This window comes from Oryctolagus cuniculus, unplaced genomic scaffold (assembly GCF_964237555.1).
Source record: "Oryctolagus cuniculus unplaced genomic scaffold, mOryCun1.1 SCAFFOLD_175, whole genome shotgun sequence".
Taxonomy (NCBI): Eukaryota; Metazoa; Chordata; class Mammalia; order Lagomorpha; family Leporidae; genus Oryctolagus; species Oryctolagus cuniculus.
Window position 1 is genome coordinate 49903 of NW_027208209.1, and position 14041 is coordinate 63943.

The 14041-nt window shown below is 56.3% G+C and overlaps 1 protein-coding gene across 1 annotated transcript in view; it reads left to right on the forward strand.

Annotated features, from left to right (window-relative positions):
* Positions 1-1849: 1849 nt before the first annotated feature.
* LOC138847926 (collagen alpha-1(I) chain-like) overlaps positions 1850-14041 on the forward strand; it is a gene marked incomplete at its 3' end in the record, with an annotated part of 29465 nt that continues 17273 nt past the window's right edge. The window contains exons 1-11 of the mRNA XM_070067674.1: positions 1850-1984; positions 3935-4055; positions 4251-4404; positions 6011-6130; positions 6312-6444; positions 8086-8207; positions 8389-8521; positions 10163-10275; positions 10457-10589; positions 12231-12343; positions 12525-12657. Coding sequence (XP_069923775.1) covers positions 1850-1984; positions 3935-4055; positions 4251-4404; positions 6011-6130; positions 6312-6444; positions 8086-8207; positions 8389-8521; positions 10163-10275; positions 10457-10589; positions 12231-12343; positions 12525-12657 — 1410 coding nt within the window. The remainder of the gene's footprint in view (positions 1985-3934; positions 4056-4250; positions 4405-6010; positions 6131-6311; positions 6445-8085; positions 8208-8388; positions 8522-10162; positions 10276-10456; positions 10590-12230; positions 12344-12524; positions 12658-14041) is intronic.

Sequence of the window (14041 nt, forward strand, 5' to 3'; positions counted from 1 at the left end):
GCGGCCGGAGCGGCGCCGTCGGCCCTGACCCCGTCCCGGAGCGGGAGCCGGGAAGGGAGAGCGAGGACCCGGCGTCCGCGTGGCTCCTCTCGGTCAGCCCCGGCCGGGCAGGGCTCCTGCGGAGACGCCGCCCGGCGGCCTCGGCCTCTGAGGAGGGAGCGGCGCGGCCCCTGGTGGCCCGGGGTCCCGGCGGTGCCCGCGGGGCGCGGACGCTGAGGGCGCCTGGTGTGGTCAGGCGGATCCCGGAGGAAGCACCTTCGTGGCGGTAGGTGGGGGGTCCCACAAGTTGGTCTCCTCCTCCTGTTGGTGGGTGGGAACAAGGTGCCCTGCCATTGTACTACGGGTCCTACCACATGCCAGTGTTCTTATTTTGGTGTGTCCGTGGTATTTCGGCGGGTTACGGTTGTACTTAGTGGACAAGAGTTGTAAAAAATGGTTCTAGTCACTTGCTCAGCCAGGACGTTCCTGCTCGCGGCCGTTGCTTGGTCTCCGGGTCTTCCGGCATCTGCAGCTAATTAAGCTTTCCCTGAAGGTCATCCTACTCAGTACATTTTACTGGGACCCCCCAAATGGATGGTTGGGTGCCAGTCACCCATGGACCTCGGATTCTGTCTCAGATCTGCATCATTCCCCTAACTGCATGAGTCGGTTCCTAATTCACTCTCATTGTGAGTGTGGCTTTATAAAAGAGAACAGTCATCTAAAAATCTTTAGACCTTTCATTCATGTTTCTATGCTGTCATTTCATTCATGTTTCCAGGGTTGTCAGGATTCTATTGATAGAGTAAGCAACCTGATTTTTTTAAGGAAGTTCCAAAATTTTAAGAATTAATCAAATTACATAGTATCTTTTTACAGACAGTTGCAACATTGTAAAGACTTTGCCTGACTCCATAAGCCTGATTTTTTTCCTTTAAATTATGTTGTTGTTTTTTTTTTTTTTTTGACAGGCAGAGTGGACAGTGAGAGAGAGAGATAGAGAGAAAGGTCTTCCTTTGCCGTTGGTTCACCCCCCAATGGCCGCTGCAGCCGGTGCACCGCACTGATCGCAGGCGGAGGATTAGCCTTGTGAGCAGCGGTGCCAGCCCAAAACACTGTTCTGTACCTGGTGTCCGCCAGTCTCTGGCTCAGTTGGGAACTGTGTCTTTTTTTTTATTTAAAAGAGTTGCAGAGACAGAAAGGGGGGAGGGAGGGAGGGAGGGAGGAAGAGAGAGAGAGAGAGAGCAAGAGAGAGAGAGAGGGAGTGAGAGAGAGCTTCCATCCTCTGCTTCACTCCCAAAATGGCTGCAATGGCCCTGGTCTGGGCCAGACAGAAGCCAGGAGCTTCTGGGTCTCCCACGTGGGTGGCAGGGACCCCAATATTTGGGATATCTTCCTCTGTTTTTCTCAGGCCATTAGCAGCATGCTGGATGGGAAGTGGAGCAGGTGGGACTCGAACCTGCCACGCCACAGTGCTGGATGGAAAACTGGCTCTTAAAACAAGATCTGGGTGACGCCACTGCCTAGGGCCCCGTGTCCTTGGGCTTTGGAAGGCAGCACGTCTTCAGTGATGCTGACAGCAAGATCCTGCACATCACTCTACTTGAAGGGACCGCACCTGCGAGCACCAGACTCTGGTGGCCACAAGGCGCAGGCGCAAGGGGCTCAGCTCTGCATTTCTGTACTTGGCCACAAGGGGCAGCAGAGCAGACCAGCGATGGTCCACATTTGCATAGGCGCAACCTTTGCTTTCTGATTGGTTGGTACTGTTTCGTTCCATCCAATCTGACTCCCTCTCTGGAGCCCTCATTTGAATAGTGAGTCTATAAATAGGCTACTTAGCGTTGCAACCGCCGTTTGACTTCAAGCGATGGTTCGGGTGCTGTTTTCAGTTACAGCCCGAGGGCCGTCGGAGCCCCAGCCCCGATCCCGGACAGGGCGGCGAGCGAGGGGCAGCGGCGGACGCCGGCGGGAAGGGCGGGCCCGCAGCGCAGCCGTGCGCCAGGTGAGGGCGCGGGTTCGGCCGGGCGGAGAGCTTTCCCGCGTCTGCGCGGCGCCGGCTCCTCAGGCCTGGCGAGTCCCGGTGTCCGCGGCCGGAGCGGCGCCGTCGGCCCTGACCCCGTCCCGGAGCGGGAGCCGGGAAGGGAGAGCGAGGACCCGGCGTCCGCGTGGCTCCTCTCGGTCAGCCCCGGCCGGGCAGGGCTCCTGCGGAGACGCCGCCCGGCGGCCTCGGCCTCTGAGGAGGGAGCGGCGCGGCCCCTGGTGGCCCGGGGTCCCGGCGGTGCCCGCGGGGCGCGGACGCTGAGGGCGCCTGGTGTGGTCAGGCGGATCCCGGAGGAAGCACCTTCGTGGCGGTAGGTGGGGGGTCCCACAAGTTGGTCTCCTCCTCCTGTTGGTGGGTGGGAACAAGGTGCCCTGCCATTGTACTACGGGTCCTACCACATGCCAGTGTTCTTATTTTGGTGTGTCCGTGGTATTTCGGCGGGTTACGGTTGTACTTAGTGGACAAGAGTTGTAAAAAATGGTTCTAGTCACTTGCTCAGCCAGGACGTTCCTGCTCGCGGCCGTTGCTTGGTCTCCGGGTCTTCCGGCATCTGCAGCTAATTAAGCTTTCCCTGAAGGTCATCCTACTCAGTACATTTTACTGGGACCCCCCAAATGGATGGTTGGGTGCCAGTCACCCATGGACCTCGGATTCTGTCTCAGATCTGCATCATTCCCCTAACTGCATGAGTCGGTTCCTAATTCACTCTCATTGTGAGTGTGGCTTTATAAAAGAGAACAGTCATCTAAAAATCTTTAGACCTTTCATTCATGTTTCTATGCTGTCATTTCATTCATGTTTCCAGGGTTGTCAGGATTCTATTGATAGAGTAAGCAACCTGATTTTTTTAAGGAAGTTCCAAAATTTTAAGAATTAATCAAATTACATAGTATCTTTTTACAGACAGTTGCAACATTGTAAAGACTTTGCCTGACTCCATAAGCCTGATTTTTTTCCTTTAAATTATGTTTTTTTTTTTTTTTTTGACAGGCAGAGTGGACAGTGAGAGAGAGAGATAGAGAGAAAGGTCTTCCTTTGCCGTTGGTTCACCCCCCAATGGCCGCTGCAGCCGGTGCACCGCACTGATCGCAGGCGGAGGATTAGCCTTGTGAGCAGCGGTGCCAGCCCAAAACACTGTTCTGTACCTGGTGTCCGCCAGTCTCTGGCTCAGTTGGGAACTGTGTCTTTTTTTTTATTTAAAAGAGTTGCAGAGACAGAAAGGGGGGAGGGAGGGAGGGAGGGAGGAAGAGAGAGAGAGAGAGAGCAAGAGAGAGAGAGAGGGAGTGAGAGAGAGCTTCCATCCTCTGCTTCACTCCCAAAATGGCTGCAATGGCCCTGGTCTGGGCCAGACAGAAGCCAGGAGCTTCTGGGTCTCCCACGTGGGTGGCAGGGACCCCAATATTTGGGATATCTTCCTCTGTTTTTCTCAGGCCATTAGCAGCATGCTGGATGGGAAGTGGAGCAGGTGGGACTCGAACCTGCCACGCCACAGTGCTGGATGGAAAACTGGCTCTTAAAACAAGATCTGGGTGACGCCACTGCCTAGGGCCCCGTGTCCTTGGGCTTTGGAAGGCAGCACGTCTTCAGTGATGCTGACAGCAAGATCCTGCACATCACTCTACTTGAAGGGACCGCACCTGCGAGCACCAGACTCTGGTGGCCACAAGGCGCAGGCGCAAGGGGCTCAGCTCTGCATTTCTGTACTTGGCCACAAGGGGCAGCAGAGCAGACCAGCGATGGTCCACATTTGCATAGGCGCAACCTTTGCTTTCTGATTGGTTGGTACTGTTTCGTTCCATCCAATCTGACTCCCTCTCTGGAGCCCTCATTTGAATAGTGAGTCTATAAATAGGCTACTTAGCGTTGCAACCGCCGTTTGACTTCAAGCGACGGTTCGGGTGCTGTTTTCAGTTACAGCCCGAGGGCCGTCAGGGCGTCGGAGCCCCAGCCCCGATCCCGGACAGGGCGGCGAGCGAGGGGCAGCGGCGGACGCCGGCGGGAAGGGCGGGCCCGCAGCGCAGCCGTGCGCCAGGTGAGGGCGCGGGTTCGGCCGGGCGGAGAGCTTTCCCGCGTCTGCGCGGCGCCGGCTCCTCAGGCCTGGCGAGTCCCGGTGTCCGCGGCCGGAGCGGCGCCGTCGGCCCTGACCCCGTCCCGGAGCGGGAGCCGGGAAGGGAGAGCGAGGACCCGGCGTCCGCGTGGCTCCTCTCGGTCAGCCCCGGCCGGGCAGGGCTCCTGCGGAGACGCCGCCCGGCGGCCTCGGCCTCTGAGGAGGGAGCGGCGCGGCCCCTGGTGGCCCGGGGTCCCGGCGGTGCCCGCGGGGCGCGGACGCTGAGGGCGCCTGGTGTGGTCAGGCGGATCCCGGAGGAAGCACCTTCGTGGCGGTAGGTGGGGGGTCCCACAAGTTGGTCTCCTCCTCCTGTTGGTGGGTGGGAACAAGGTGCCCTGCCATTGTACTACGGGTCCTACCACATGCCAGTGTTCTTATTTTGGTGTGTCCGTGGTATTTCGGCGGGTTACGGTTGTACTTAGTGGACAAGAGTTGTAAAAAATGGTTCTAGTCACTTGCTCAGCCAGGACGTTCCTGCTCGCGGCCGTTGCTTGGTCTCCGGGTCTTCCGGCATCTGCAGCTAATTAAGCTTTCCCTGAAGGTCATCCTACTCAGTACATTTTACTGGGACCCCCCAAATGGATGGTTGGGTGCCAGTCACCCATGGACCTCGGATTCTGTCTCAGATCTGCATCATTCCCCTAACTGCATGAGTCGGTTCCTAATTCACTCTCATTGTGAGTGTGGCTTTATAAAAGAGAACAGTCATCTAAAAATCTTTAGACCTTTCATTCATGTTTCTATGCTGTCATTTCATTCATGTTTCCAGGGTTGTCAGGATTCTATTGATAGAGTAAGCAACCTGATTTTTTTAAGGAAGTTCCAAAATTTTAAGAATTAATCAAATTACATAGTATCTTTTTACAGACAGTTGCAACATTGTAAAGACTTTGCCTGACTCCATAAGCCTGATTTTTTTCCTTTAAATTATGTTGTTTTTTTTTTTTTTTTTTTGACAGGCAGAGTGGACAGTGAGAGAGAGAGATAGAGAGAAAGGTCTTCCTTTGCCGTTGGTTCACCCCCCAATGGCCGCTGCAGCCGGTGCACCGCACTGATCGCAGGCGGAGGATTAGCCTTGTGAGCAGCGGTGCCAGCCCAAAACACTGTTCTGTACCTGGTGTCCGCCAGTCTCTGGCTCAGTTGGGAACTGTGTCTTTTTTTTTATTTAAAAGAGTTGCAGAGACAGAAAGGGGGGAGGGAGGGAGGGAGGGAGGAAGAGAGAGAGAGAGAGAGCAAGAGAGAGAGAGAGGGAGTGAGAGAGAGCTTCCATCCTCTGCTTCACTCCCAAAATGGCTGCAATGGCCCTGGTCTGGGCCAGACAGAAGCCAGGAGCTTCTGGGTCTCCCACGTGGGTGGCAGGGACCCCAATATTTGGGATATCTTCCTCTGTTTTTCTCAGGCCATTAGCAGCATGCTGGATGGGAAGTGGAGCAGGTGGGACTCGAACCTGCCACGCCACAGTGCTGGATGGAAAACTGGCTCTTAAAACAAGATCTGGGTGACGCCACTGCCTAGGGCCCCGTGTCCTTGGGCTTTGGAAGGCAGCACGTCTTCAGTGATGCTGACAGCAAGATCCTGCACATCACTCTACTTGAAGGGACCGCACCTGCGAGCACCAGACTCTGGTGGCCACAAGGCGCAGGCGCAAGGGGCTCAGCTCTGCATTTCTGTACTTGGCCACAAGGGGCAGCAGAGCAGACCAGCGATGGTCCACATTTGCATAGGCGCAACCTTTGCTTTCTGATTGGTTGGTACTGTTTCGTTCCATCCAATCTGACTCCCTCTCTGGAGCCCTCATTTGAATAGTGAGTCTATAAATAGGCTACTTAGCGTTGCAACCGCCGTTTGACTTCAAGCGACGGTTCGGGTGCTGTTTTCAGTTACAGCCCGAGGGCCGTCAGGGGTCGGAGCCCCAGCCCCGATCCCGGACAGGGCGGCGAGCGAGGGGCAGCGGCGGACGCCGGCGGGAAGGGCGGGCCCGCAGCGCAGCCGTGCGCCAGGTGAGGGCGCGGGTTCGGCCGGGCGGAGAGCTTTCCCGCGTCTGCGCGGCGCCGGCTCCTCAGGCCTGGCGAGTCCCGGTGTCCGCGGCCGGAGCGGCGCCGTCGGCCCTGACCCCGTCCCGGAGCGGGAGCCGGGAAGGGAGAGCGAGGACCCGGCGTCCGCGTGGCTCCTCTCGGTCAGCCCCGGCCGGGCAGGGCTCCTGCGGAGACGCCGCCCGGCGGCCTCGGCCTCTGAGGAGGGAGCGGCGCGGCCCCTGGTGGCCCGGGGTCCCGGCGGTGCCCGCGGGGCGCGGACGCTGAGGGCGCCTGGTGTGGTCAGGCGGATCCCGGAGGAAGCACCTTCGTGGCGGTAGGTGGGGGGTCCCACAAGTTGGTCTCCTCCTCCTGTTGGTGGGTGGGAACAAGGTGCCCTGCCATTGTACTACGGGTCCTACCACATGCCAGTGTTCTTATTTTGGTGTGTCCGTGGTATTTCGGCGGGTTACGGTTGTACTTAGTGGACAAGAGTTGTAAAAAATGGTTCTAGTCACTTGCTCAGCCAGGACGTTCCTGCTCGCGGCCGTTGCTTGGTCTCCGGGTCTTCCGGCATCTGCAGCTAATTAAGCTTTCCCTGAAGGTCATCCTACTCAGTACATTTTACTGGGACCCCCCAAATGGATGGTTGGGTGCCAGTCACCCATGGACCTCGGATTCTGTCTCAGATCTGCATCATTCCCCTAACTGCATGAGTCGGTTCCTAATTCACTCTCATTGTGAGTGTGGCTTTATAAAAGAGAACAGTCATCTAAAAATCTTTAGACCTTTCATTCATGTTTCTATGCTGTCATTTCATTCATGTTTCCAGGGTTGTCAGGATTCTATTGATAGAGTAAGCAACCTGATTTTTTTAAGGAAGTTCCAAAATTTTAAGAATTAATCAAATTACATAGTATCTTTTTACAGACAGTTGCAACATTGTAAAGACTTTGCCTGACTCCATAAGCCTGATTTTTTTCCTTTAAATTATGTTGTTTTTTTTTTTTTTTTTTTGACAGGCAGAGTGGACAGTGAGAGAGAGAGATAGAGAGAAAGGTCTTCCTTTGCCGTTGGTTCACCCCCCAATGGCCGCTGCAGCCGGTGCACCGCACTGATCGCAGGCGGAGGATTAGCCTTGTGAGCAGCGGTGCCAGCCCAAAACACTGTTCTGTACCTGGTGTCCGCCAGTCTCTGGCTCAGTTGGGAACTGTGTCTTTTTTTTTATTTAAAAGAGTTGCAGAGACAGAAAGGGGGGAGGGAGGGAGGGAGGGAGGAAGAGAGAGAGAGAGAGAGCAAGAGAGAGAGAGAGGGAGTGAGAGAGAGCTTCCATCCTCTGCTTCACTCCCAAAATGGCTGCAATGGCCCTGGTCTGGGCCAGACAGAAGCCAGGAGCTTCTGGGTCTCCCACGTGGGTGGCAGGGACCCCAATATTTGGGATATCTTCCTCTGTTTTTCTCAGGCCATTAGCAGCATGCTGGATGGGAAGTGGAGCAGGTGGGACTCGAACCTGCCACGCCACAGTGCTGGATGGAAAACTGGCTCTTAAAACAAGATCTGGGTGACGCCACTGCCTAGGGCCCCGTGTCCTTGGGCTTTGGAAGGCAGCACGTCTTCAGTGATGCTGACAGCAAGATCCTGCACATCACTCTACTTGAAGGGACCGCACCTGCGAGCACCAGACTCTGGTGGCCACAAGGCGCAGGCGCAAGGGGCTCAGCTCTGCATTTCTGTACTTGGCCACAAGGGGCAGCAGAGCAGACCAGCGATGGTCCACATTTGCATAGGCGCAACCTTTGCTTTCTGATTGGTTGGTACTGTTTCGTTCCATCCAATCTGACTCCCTCTCTGGAGCCCTCATTTGAATAGTGAGTCTATAAATAGGCTACTTAGCGTTGCAACCGCCGTTTGACTTCAAGCGACGGTTCGGGTGCTGTTTTCAGTTACAGCCCGAGGGCCGTCAGGGCCGTCGGAGCCCCAGCCCCGATCCCGGACAGGGCGGCGAGCGAGGGGCAGCGGCGGACGCCGGCGGGAAGGGCGGGCCCGCAGCGCAGCCGTGCGCCAGGTGAGGGCGCGGGTTCGGCCGGGCGGAGAGCTTTCCCGCGTCTGCGCGGCGCCGGCTCCTCAGGCCTGGCGAGTCCCGGTGTCCGCGGCCGGAGCGGCGCCGTCGGCCCTGACCCCGTCCCGGAGCGGGAGCCGGGAAGGGAGAGCGAGGACCCGGCGTCCGCGTGGCTCCTCTCGGTCAGCCCCGGCCGGGCAGGGCTCCTGCGGAGACGCCGCCCGGCGGCCTCGGCCTCTGAGGAGGGAGCGGCGCGGCCCCTGGTGGCCCGGGGTCCCGGCGGTGCCCGCGGGGCGCGGACGCTGAGGGCGCCTGGTGTGGTCAGGCGGATCCCGGAGGAAGCACCTTCGTGGCGGTAGGTGGGGGGTCCCACAAGTTGGTCTCCTCCTCCTGTTGGTGGGTGGGAACAAGGTGCCCTGCCATTGTACTACGGGTCCTACCACATGCCAGTGTTCTTATTTTGGTGTGTCCGTGGTATTTCGGCGGGTTACGGTTGTACTTAGTGGACAAGAGTTGTAAAAAATGGTTCTAGTCACTTGCTCAGCCAGGACGTTCCTGCTCGCGGCCGTTGCTTGGTCTCCGGGTCTTCCGGCATCTGCAGCTAATTAAGCTTTCCCTGAAGGTCATCCTACTCAGTACATTTTACTGGGACCCCCCAAATGGATGGTTGGGTGCCAGTCACCCATGGACCTCGGATTCTGTCTCAGATCTGCATCATTCCCCTAACTGCATGAGTCGGTTCCTAATTCACTCTCATTGTGAGTGTGGCTTTATAAAAGAGAACAGTCATCTAAAAATCTTTAGACCTTTCATTCATGTTTCTATGCTGTCATTTCATTCATGTTTCCAGGGTTGTCAGGATTCTATTGATAGAGTAAGCAACCTGATTTTTTTAAGGAAGTTCCAAAATTTTAAGAATTAATCAAATTACATAGTATCTTTTTACAGACAGTTGCAACATTGTAAAGACTTTGCCTGACTCCATAAGCCTGATTTTTTTCCTTTAAATTATGTTGTTTTTTTTTTTTTTTTTTTGACAGGCAGAGTGGACAGTGAGAGAGAGAGATAGAGAGAAAGGTCTTCCTTTGCCGTTGGTTCACCCCCCAATGGCCGCTGCAGCCGGTGCACCGCACTGATCGCAGGCGGAGGATTAGCCTTGTGAGCAGCGGTGCCAGCCCAAAACACTGTTCTGTACCTGGTGTCCGCCAGTCTCTGGCTCAGTTGGGAACTGTGTCTTTTTTTTTATTTAAAAGAGTTGCAGAGACAGAAAGGGGGGAGGGAGGGAGGGAGGGAGGAAGAGAGAGAGAGAGAGAGCAAGAGAGAGAGAGAGGGAGTGAGAGAGAGCTTCCATCCTCTGCTTCACTCCCAAAATGGCTGCAATGGCCCTGGTCTGGGCCAGACAGAAGCCAGGAGCTTCTGGGTCTCCCACGTGGGTGGCAGGGACCCCAATATTTGGGATATCTTCCTCTGTTTTTCTCAGGCCATTAGCAGCATGCTGGATGGGAAGTGGAGCAGGTGGGACTCGAACCTGCCACGCCACAGTGCTGGATGGAAAACTGGCTCTTAAAACAAGATCTGGGTGACGCCACTGCCTAGGGCCCCGTGTCCTTGGGCTTTGGAAGGCAGCACGTCTTCAGTGATGCTGACAGCAAGATCCTGCACATCACTCTACTTGAAGGGACCGCACCTGCGAGCACCAGACTCTGGTGGCCACAAGGCGCAGGCGCAAGGGGCTCAGCTCTGCATTTCTGTACTTGGCCACAAGGGGCAGCAGAGCAGACCAGCGATGGTCCACATTTGCATAGGCGCAACCTTTGCTTTCTGATTGGTTGGTACTGTTTCGTTCCATCCAATCTGACTCCCTCTCTGGAGCCCTCATTTGAATAGTGAGTCTATAAATAGGCTACTTAGCGTTGCAACCGCCGTTTGACTTCAAGCGACGGTTCGGGTGCTGTTTTCAGTTACAGCCCGAGGGCCGTCGGAGCCCCAGCCCCGATCCCGGACAGGGCGGCGAGCGAGGGGCAGCGGCGGACGCCGGCGGGAAGGGCGGGCCCGCAGCGCAGCCGTGCGCCAGGTGAGGGCGCGGGTTCGGCCGGGCGGAGAGCTTTCCCGCGTCTGCGCGGCGCCGGCTCCTCAGGCCTGGCGAGTCCCGGTGTCCGCGGCCGGAGCGGCGCCGTCGGCCCTGACCCCGTCCCGGAGCGGGAGCCGGGAAGGGAGAGCGAGGACCCGGCGTCCGCGTGGCTCCTCTCGGTCAGCCCCGGCCGGGCAGGGCTCCTGCGGAGACGCCGCCCGGCGGCCTCGGCCTCTGAGGAGGGAGCGGCGCGGCCCCTGGTGGCCCGGGGTCCCGGCGGTGCCCGCGGGGCGCGGACGCTGAGGGCGCCTGGTGTGGTCAGGCGGATCCCGGAGGAAGCACCTTCGTGGCGGTAGGTGGGGGGTCCCACAAGTTGGTCTCCTCCTCCTGTTGGTGGGTGGGAACAAGGTGCCCTGCCATTGTACTACGGGTCCTACCACATGCCAGTGTTCTTATTTTGGTGTGTCCGTGGTATTTCGGCGGGTTACGGTTGTACTTAGTGGACAAGAGTTGTAAAAAATGGTTCTAGTCACTTGCTCAGCCAGGACGTTCCTGCTCGCGGCCGTTGCTTGGTCTCCGGGTCTTCCGGCATCTGCAGCTAATTAAGCTTTCCCTGAAGGTCATCCTACTCAGTACATTTTACTGGGACCCCCCAAATGGATGGTTGGGTGCCAGTCACCCATGGACCTCGGATTCTGTCTCAGATCTGCATCATTCCCCTAACTGCATGAGTCGGTTCCTAATTCACTCTCATTGTGAGTGTGGCTTTATAAAAGAGAACAGTCATCTAAAAATCTTTAGACCTTTCATTCATGTTTCTATGCTGTCATTTCATTCATGTTTCCAGGGTTGTCAGGATTCTATTGATAGAGTAAGCAACCTGATTTTTTTAAGGAAGTTCCAAAATTTTAAGAATTAATCAAATTACATAGTATCTTTTTACAGACAGTTGCAACATTGTAAAGACTTTGCCTGACTCCATAAGCCTGATTTTTTTCCTTTAAATTATGTTTTTTTTTTTTTTTTTTTTTTGACAGGCAGAGTGGACAGTGAGAGAGAGAGATAGAGAGAAAGGTCTTCCTTTGCCGTTGGTTCACCCCCCAATGGCCGCTGCAGCCGGTGCACCGCACTGATCGCAGGCGGAGGATTAGCCTTGTGAGCAGCGGTGCCAGCCCAAAACACTGTTCTGTACCTGGTGTCCGCCAGTCTCTGGCTCAGTTGGGAACTGTGTCTTTTTTTTTATTTAAAAGAGTTGCAGAGACAGAAAGGGGGGAGGGAGGGAGGGAGGGAGGAAGAGAGAGAGAGAGAGAGCAAGAGAGAGAGAGAGGGAGTGAGAGAGAGCTTCCATCCTCTGCTTCACTCCCAAAATGGCTGCAATGGCCCTGGTCTGGGCCAGACAGAAGCCAGGAGCTTCTGGGTCTCCCACGTGGGTGGCAGGGACCCCAATATTTGGGATATCTTCCTCTGTTTTTCTCAGGCCATTAGCAGCATGCTGGATGGGAAGTGGAGCAGGTGGGACTCGAACCTGCCACGCCACAGTGCTGGATGGAAAACTGGCTCTTAAAACAAGATCTGGGTGACGCCACTGCCTAGGGCCCCGTGTCCTTGGGCTTTGGAAGGCAGCACGTCTTCAGTGATGCTGACAGCAAGATCCTGCACATCACTCTACTTGAAGGGACCGCACCTGCGAGCACCAGACTCTGGTGGCCACAAGGCGCAGGCGCAAGGGGCTCAGCTCTGCATTTCTGTACTTGGCCACAAGGGGCAGCAGAGCAGACCAGCGATGGTCCACATTTGCATAGGCGCAACCTTTGCTTTCTGATTGGTTGGTACTGTTTCGTTCCATCCAATCTGACTCCCTCTCTGGAGCCCTCATTTGAATAGTGAGTCTATAAATAGGCTACTTAGCGTTGCAACCGCCGTTTGACTTCAAGCGACGGTTCGGGTGCTGTTTTCAGTTACAGCCCGAGGGCCGTCGGAGCCCCAGCCCCGATCCCGGACAGGGCGGCGAGCGAGGGGCAGCGGCGGACGCCGGCGGGAAGGGCGGGCCCGCAGCGCAGCCGTGCGCCAGGTGAGGGCGCGGGTTCGGCCGGGCGGAGAGCTTTCCCGCGTCTGCGCGGCGCCGGCTCCTCAGGCCTGGCGAGTCCCGGTGTCCGCGGCCGGAGCGGCGCCGTCGGCCCTGACCCCGTCCCGGAGCGGGAGCCGGGAAGGGAGAGCGAGGACCCGGCGTCCGCGTGGCTCCTCTCGGTCAGCCCCGGCCGGGCAGGGCTCCTGCGGAGACGCCGCCCGGCGGCCTCGGCCTCTGAGGAGGGAGCGGCGCGGCCCCTGGTGGCCCGGGGTCCCGGCGGTGCCCGCGGGGCGCGGACGCTGAGGGCGCCTGGTGTGGTCAGGCGGATCCCGGAGGAAGCACCTTCGTGGCGGTAGGTGGGGGGTCCCACAAGTTGGTCTCCTCCTCCTGTTGGTGGGTGGGAACAAGGTGCCCTGCCATTGTACTACGGGTCCTACCACATGCCAGTGTTCTTATTTTGGTGTGTCCGTGGTATTTCGGCGGGTTACGGTTGTACTTAGTGGACAAGAGTTGTAAAAAATGGTTCTAGTCACTTGCTCAGCCAGGACGTTCCTGCTCGCGGCCGTTGCTTGGTCTCCGGGTCTTCCGGCATCTGCAGCTAATTAAGCTTTCCCTGAAGGTCATCCTACTCAGTACATTTTACTGGGACCCCCCAAATGGATGGTTGGGTGCCAGTCACCCATGGACCTCGGATTCTGTCTCAGATCTGCATCATTCCCCTAACTGCATGAGTCGGTTCCTAATTCACTCTCATTGTGAGTGTGGCTTTATAAAAGAGAACAGTCATCTAAAAATCTTTAGACCTTTCATTCATGTTTCTATGCTGTCATTTCATTCATGTTTCCAGGGTTGTCAGGATTCTATTGATAGAGTAAGCAACCTGATTTTTTTAAGGAAGTTCCAAAATTTTAAGAATTAATCAAATTACATAGTATCTTTTTACAGACAGTTGCAACATTGTAAAGACTTTGCCTGACTCCATAAGCCTGATTTTTTTCCTTTAAATTATGTTGTTTTTTTTTTTTTTTTTTTGACAGGCAGAGTGGACAGTGAGAGAGAGAGATAGAGAGAAAGGTCTTCCTTTGCCGTTGGTTCACCCCCCAATGGCCGCTGCAGCCGGTGCACCGCACTGATCGCAGGCGGAGGATTAGCCTTGTGAGCAGCGGTGCCAGCCCAAAACACTGTTCTGTACCTGGTGTCCGCCAGTCTCTGGCTCAGTTGGGAACTGTGTCTTTTTTTTTATTTAAAAGAGTTGCAGAGACAGAAAGGGGGGAGGGAGGGAGGGAGGGAGGAAGAGAGAGAGAGAGAGAGCAAGAGAGAGAGAGAGGGAGTGAGAGAGAGCTTCCATCCTCTGCTTCACTCCCAAAATGGCTGCAATGGCCCTGGTCTGGGCCAGACAGAAGCCAGGAGCTTCTGGGTCTCCCACGTGGGTGGCAGGGACCCCAATATTTGGGATATCTTCCTCTGTTTTTCTCAGGCCATTAGCAGCATGCTGGATGGGAAGTGGAGCAGGTGGGACTCGAACCTGCCACGCCACAGTGCTGGATGGAAAACTGGCTCTTAAAACAAGATCTGGGTGACGCCACTGCCTAGGGCCCCGTGTCCTTGGGCTTTGGAAGGCAGCACGTCTTCAGTGATGCTGACAGCAAGATCCTGCACATCACTCTACTTGAAGGGACCGCACCTGCGAGCACCAGACTC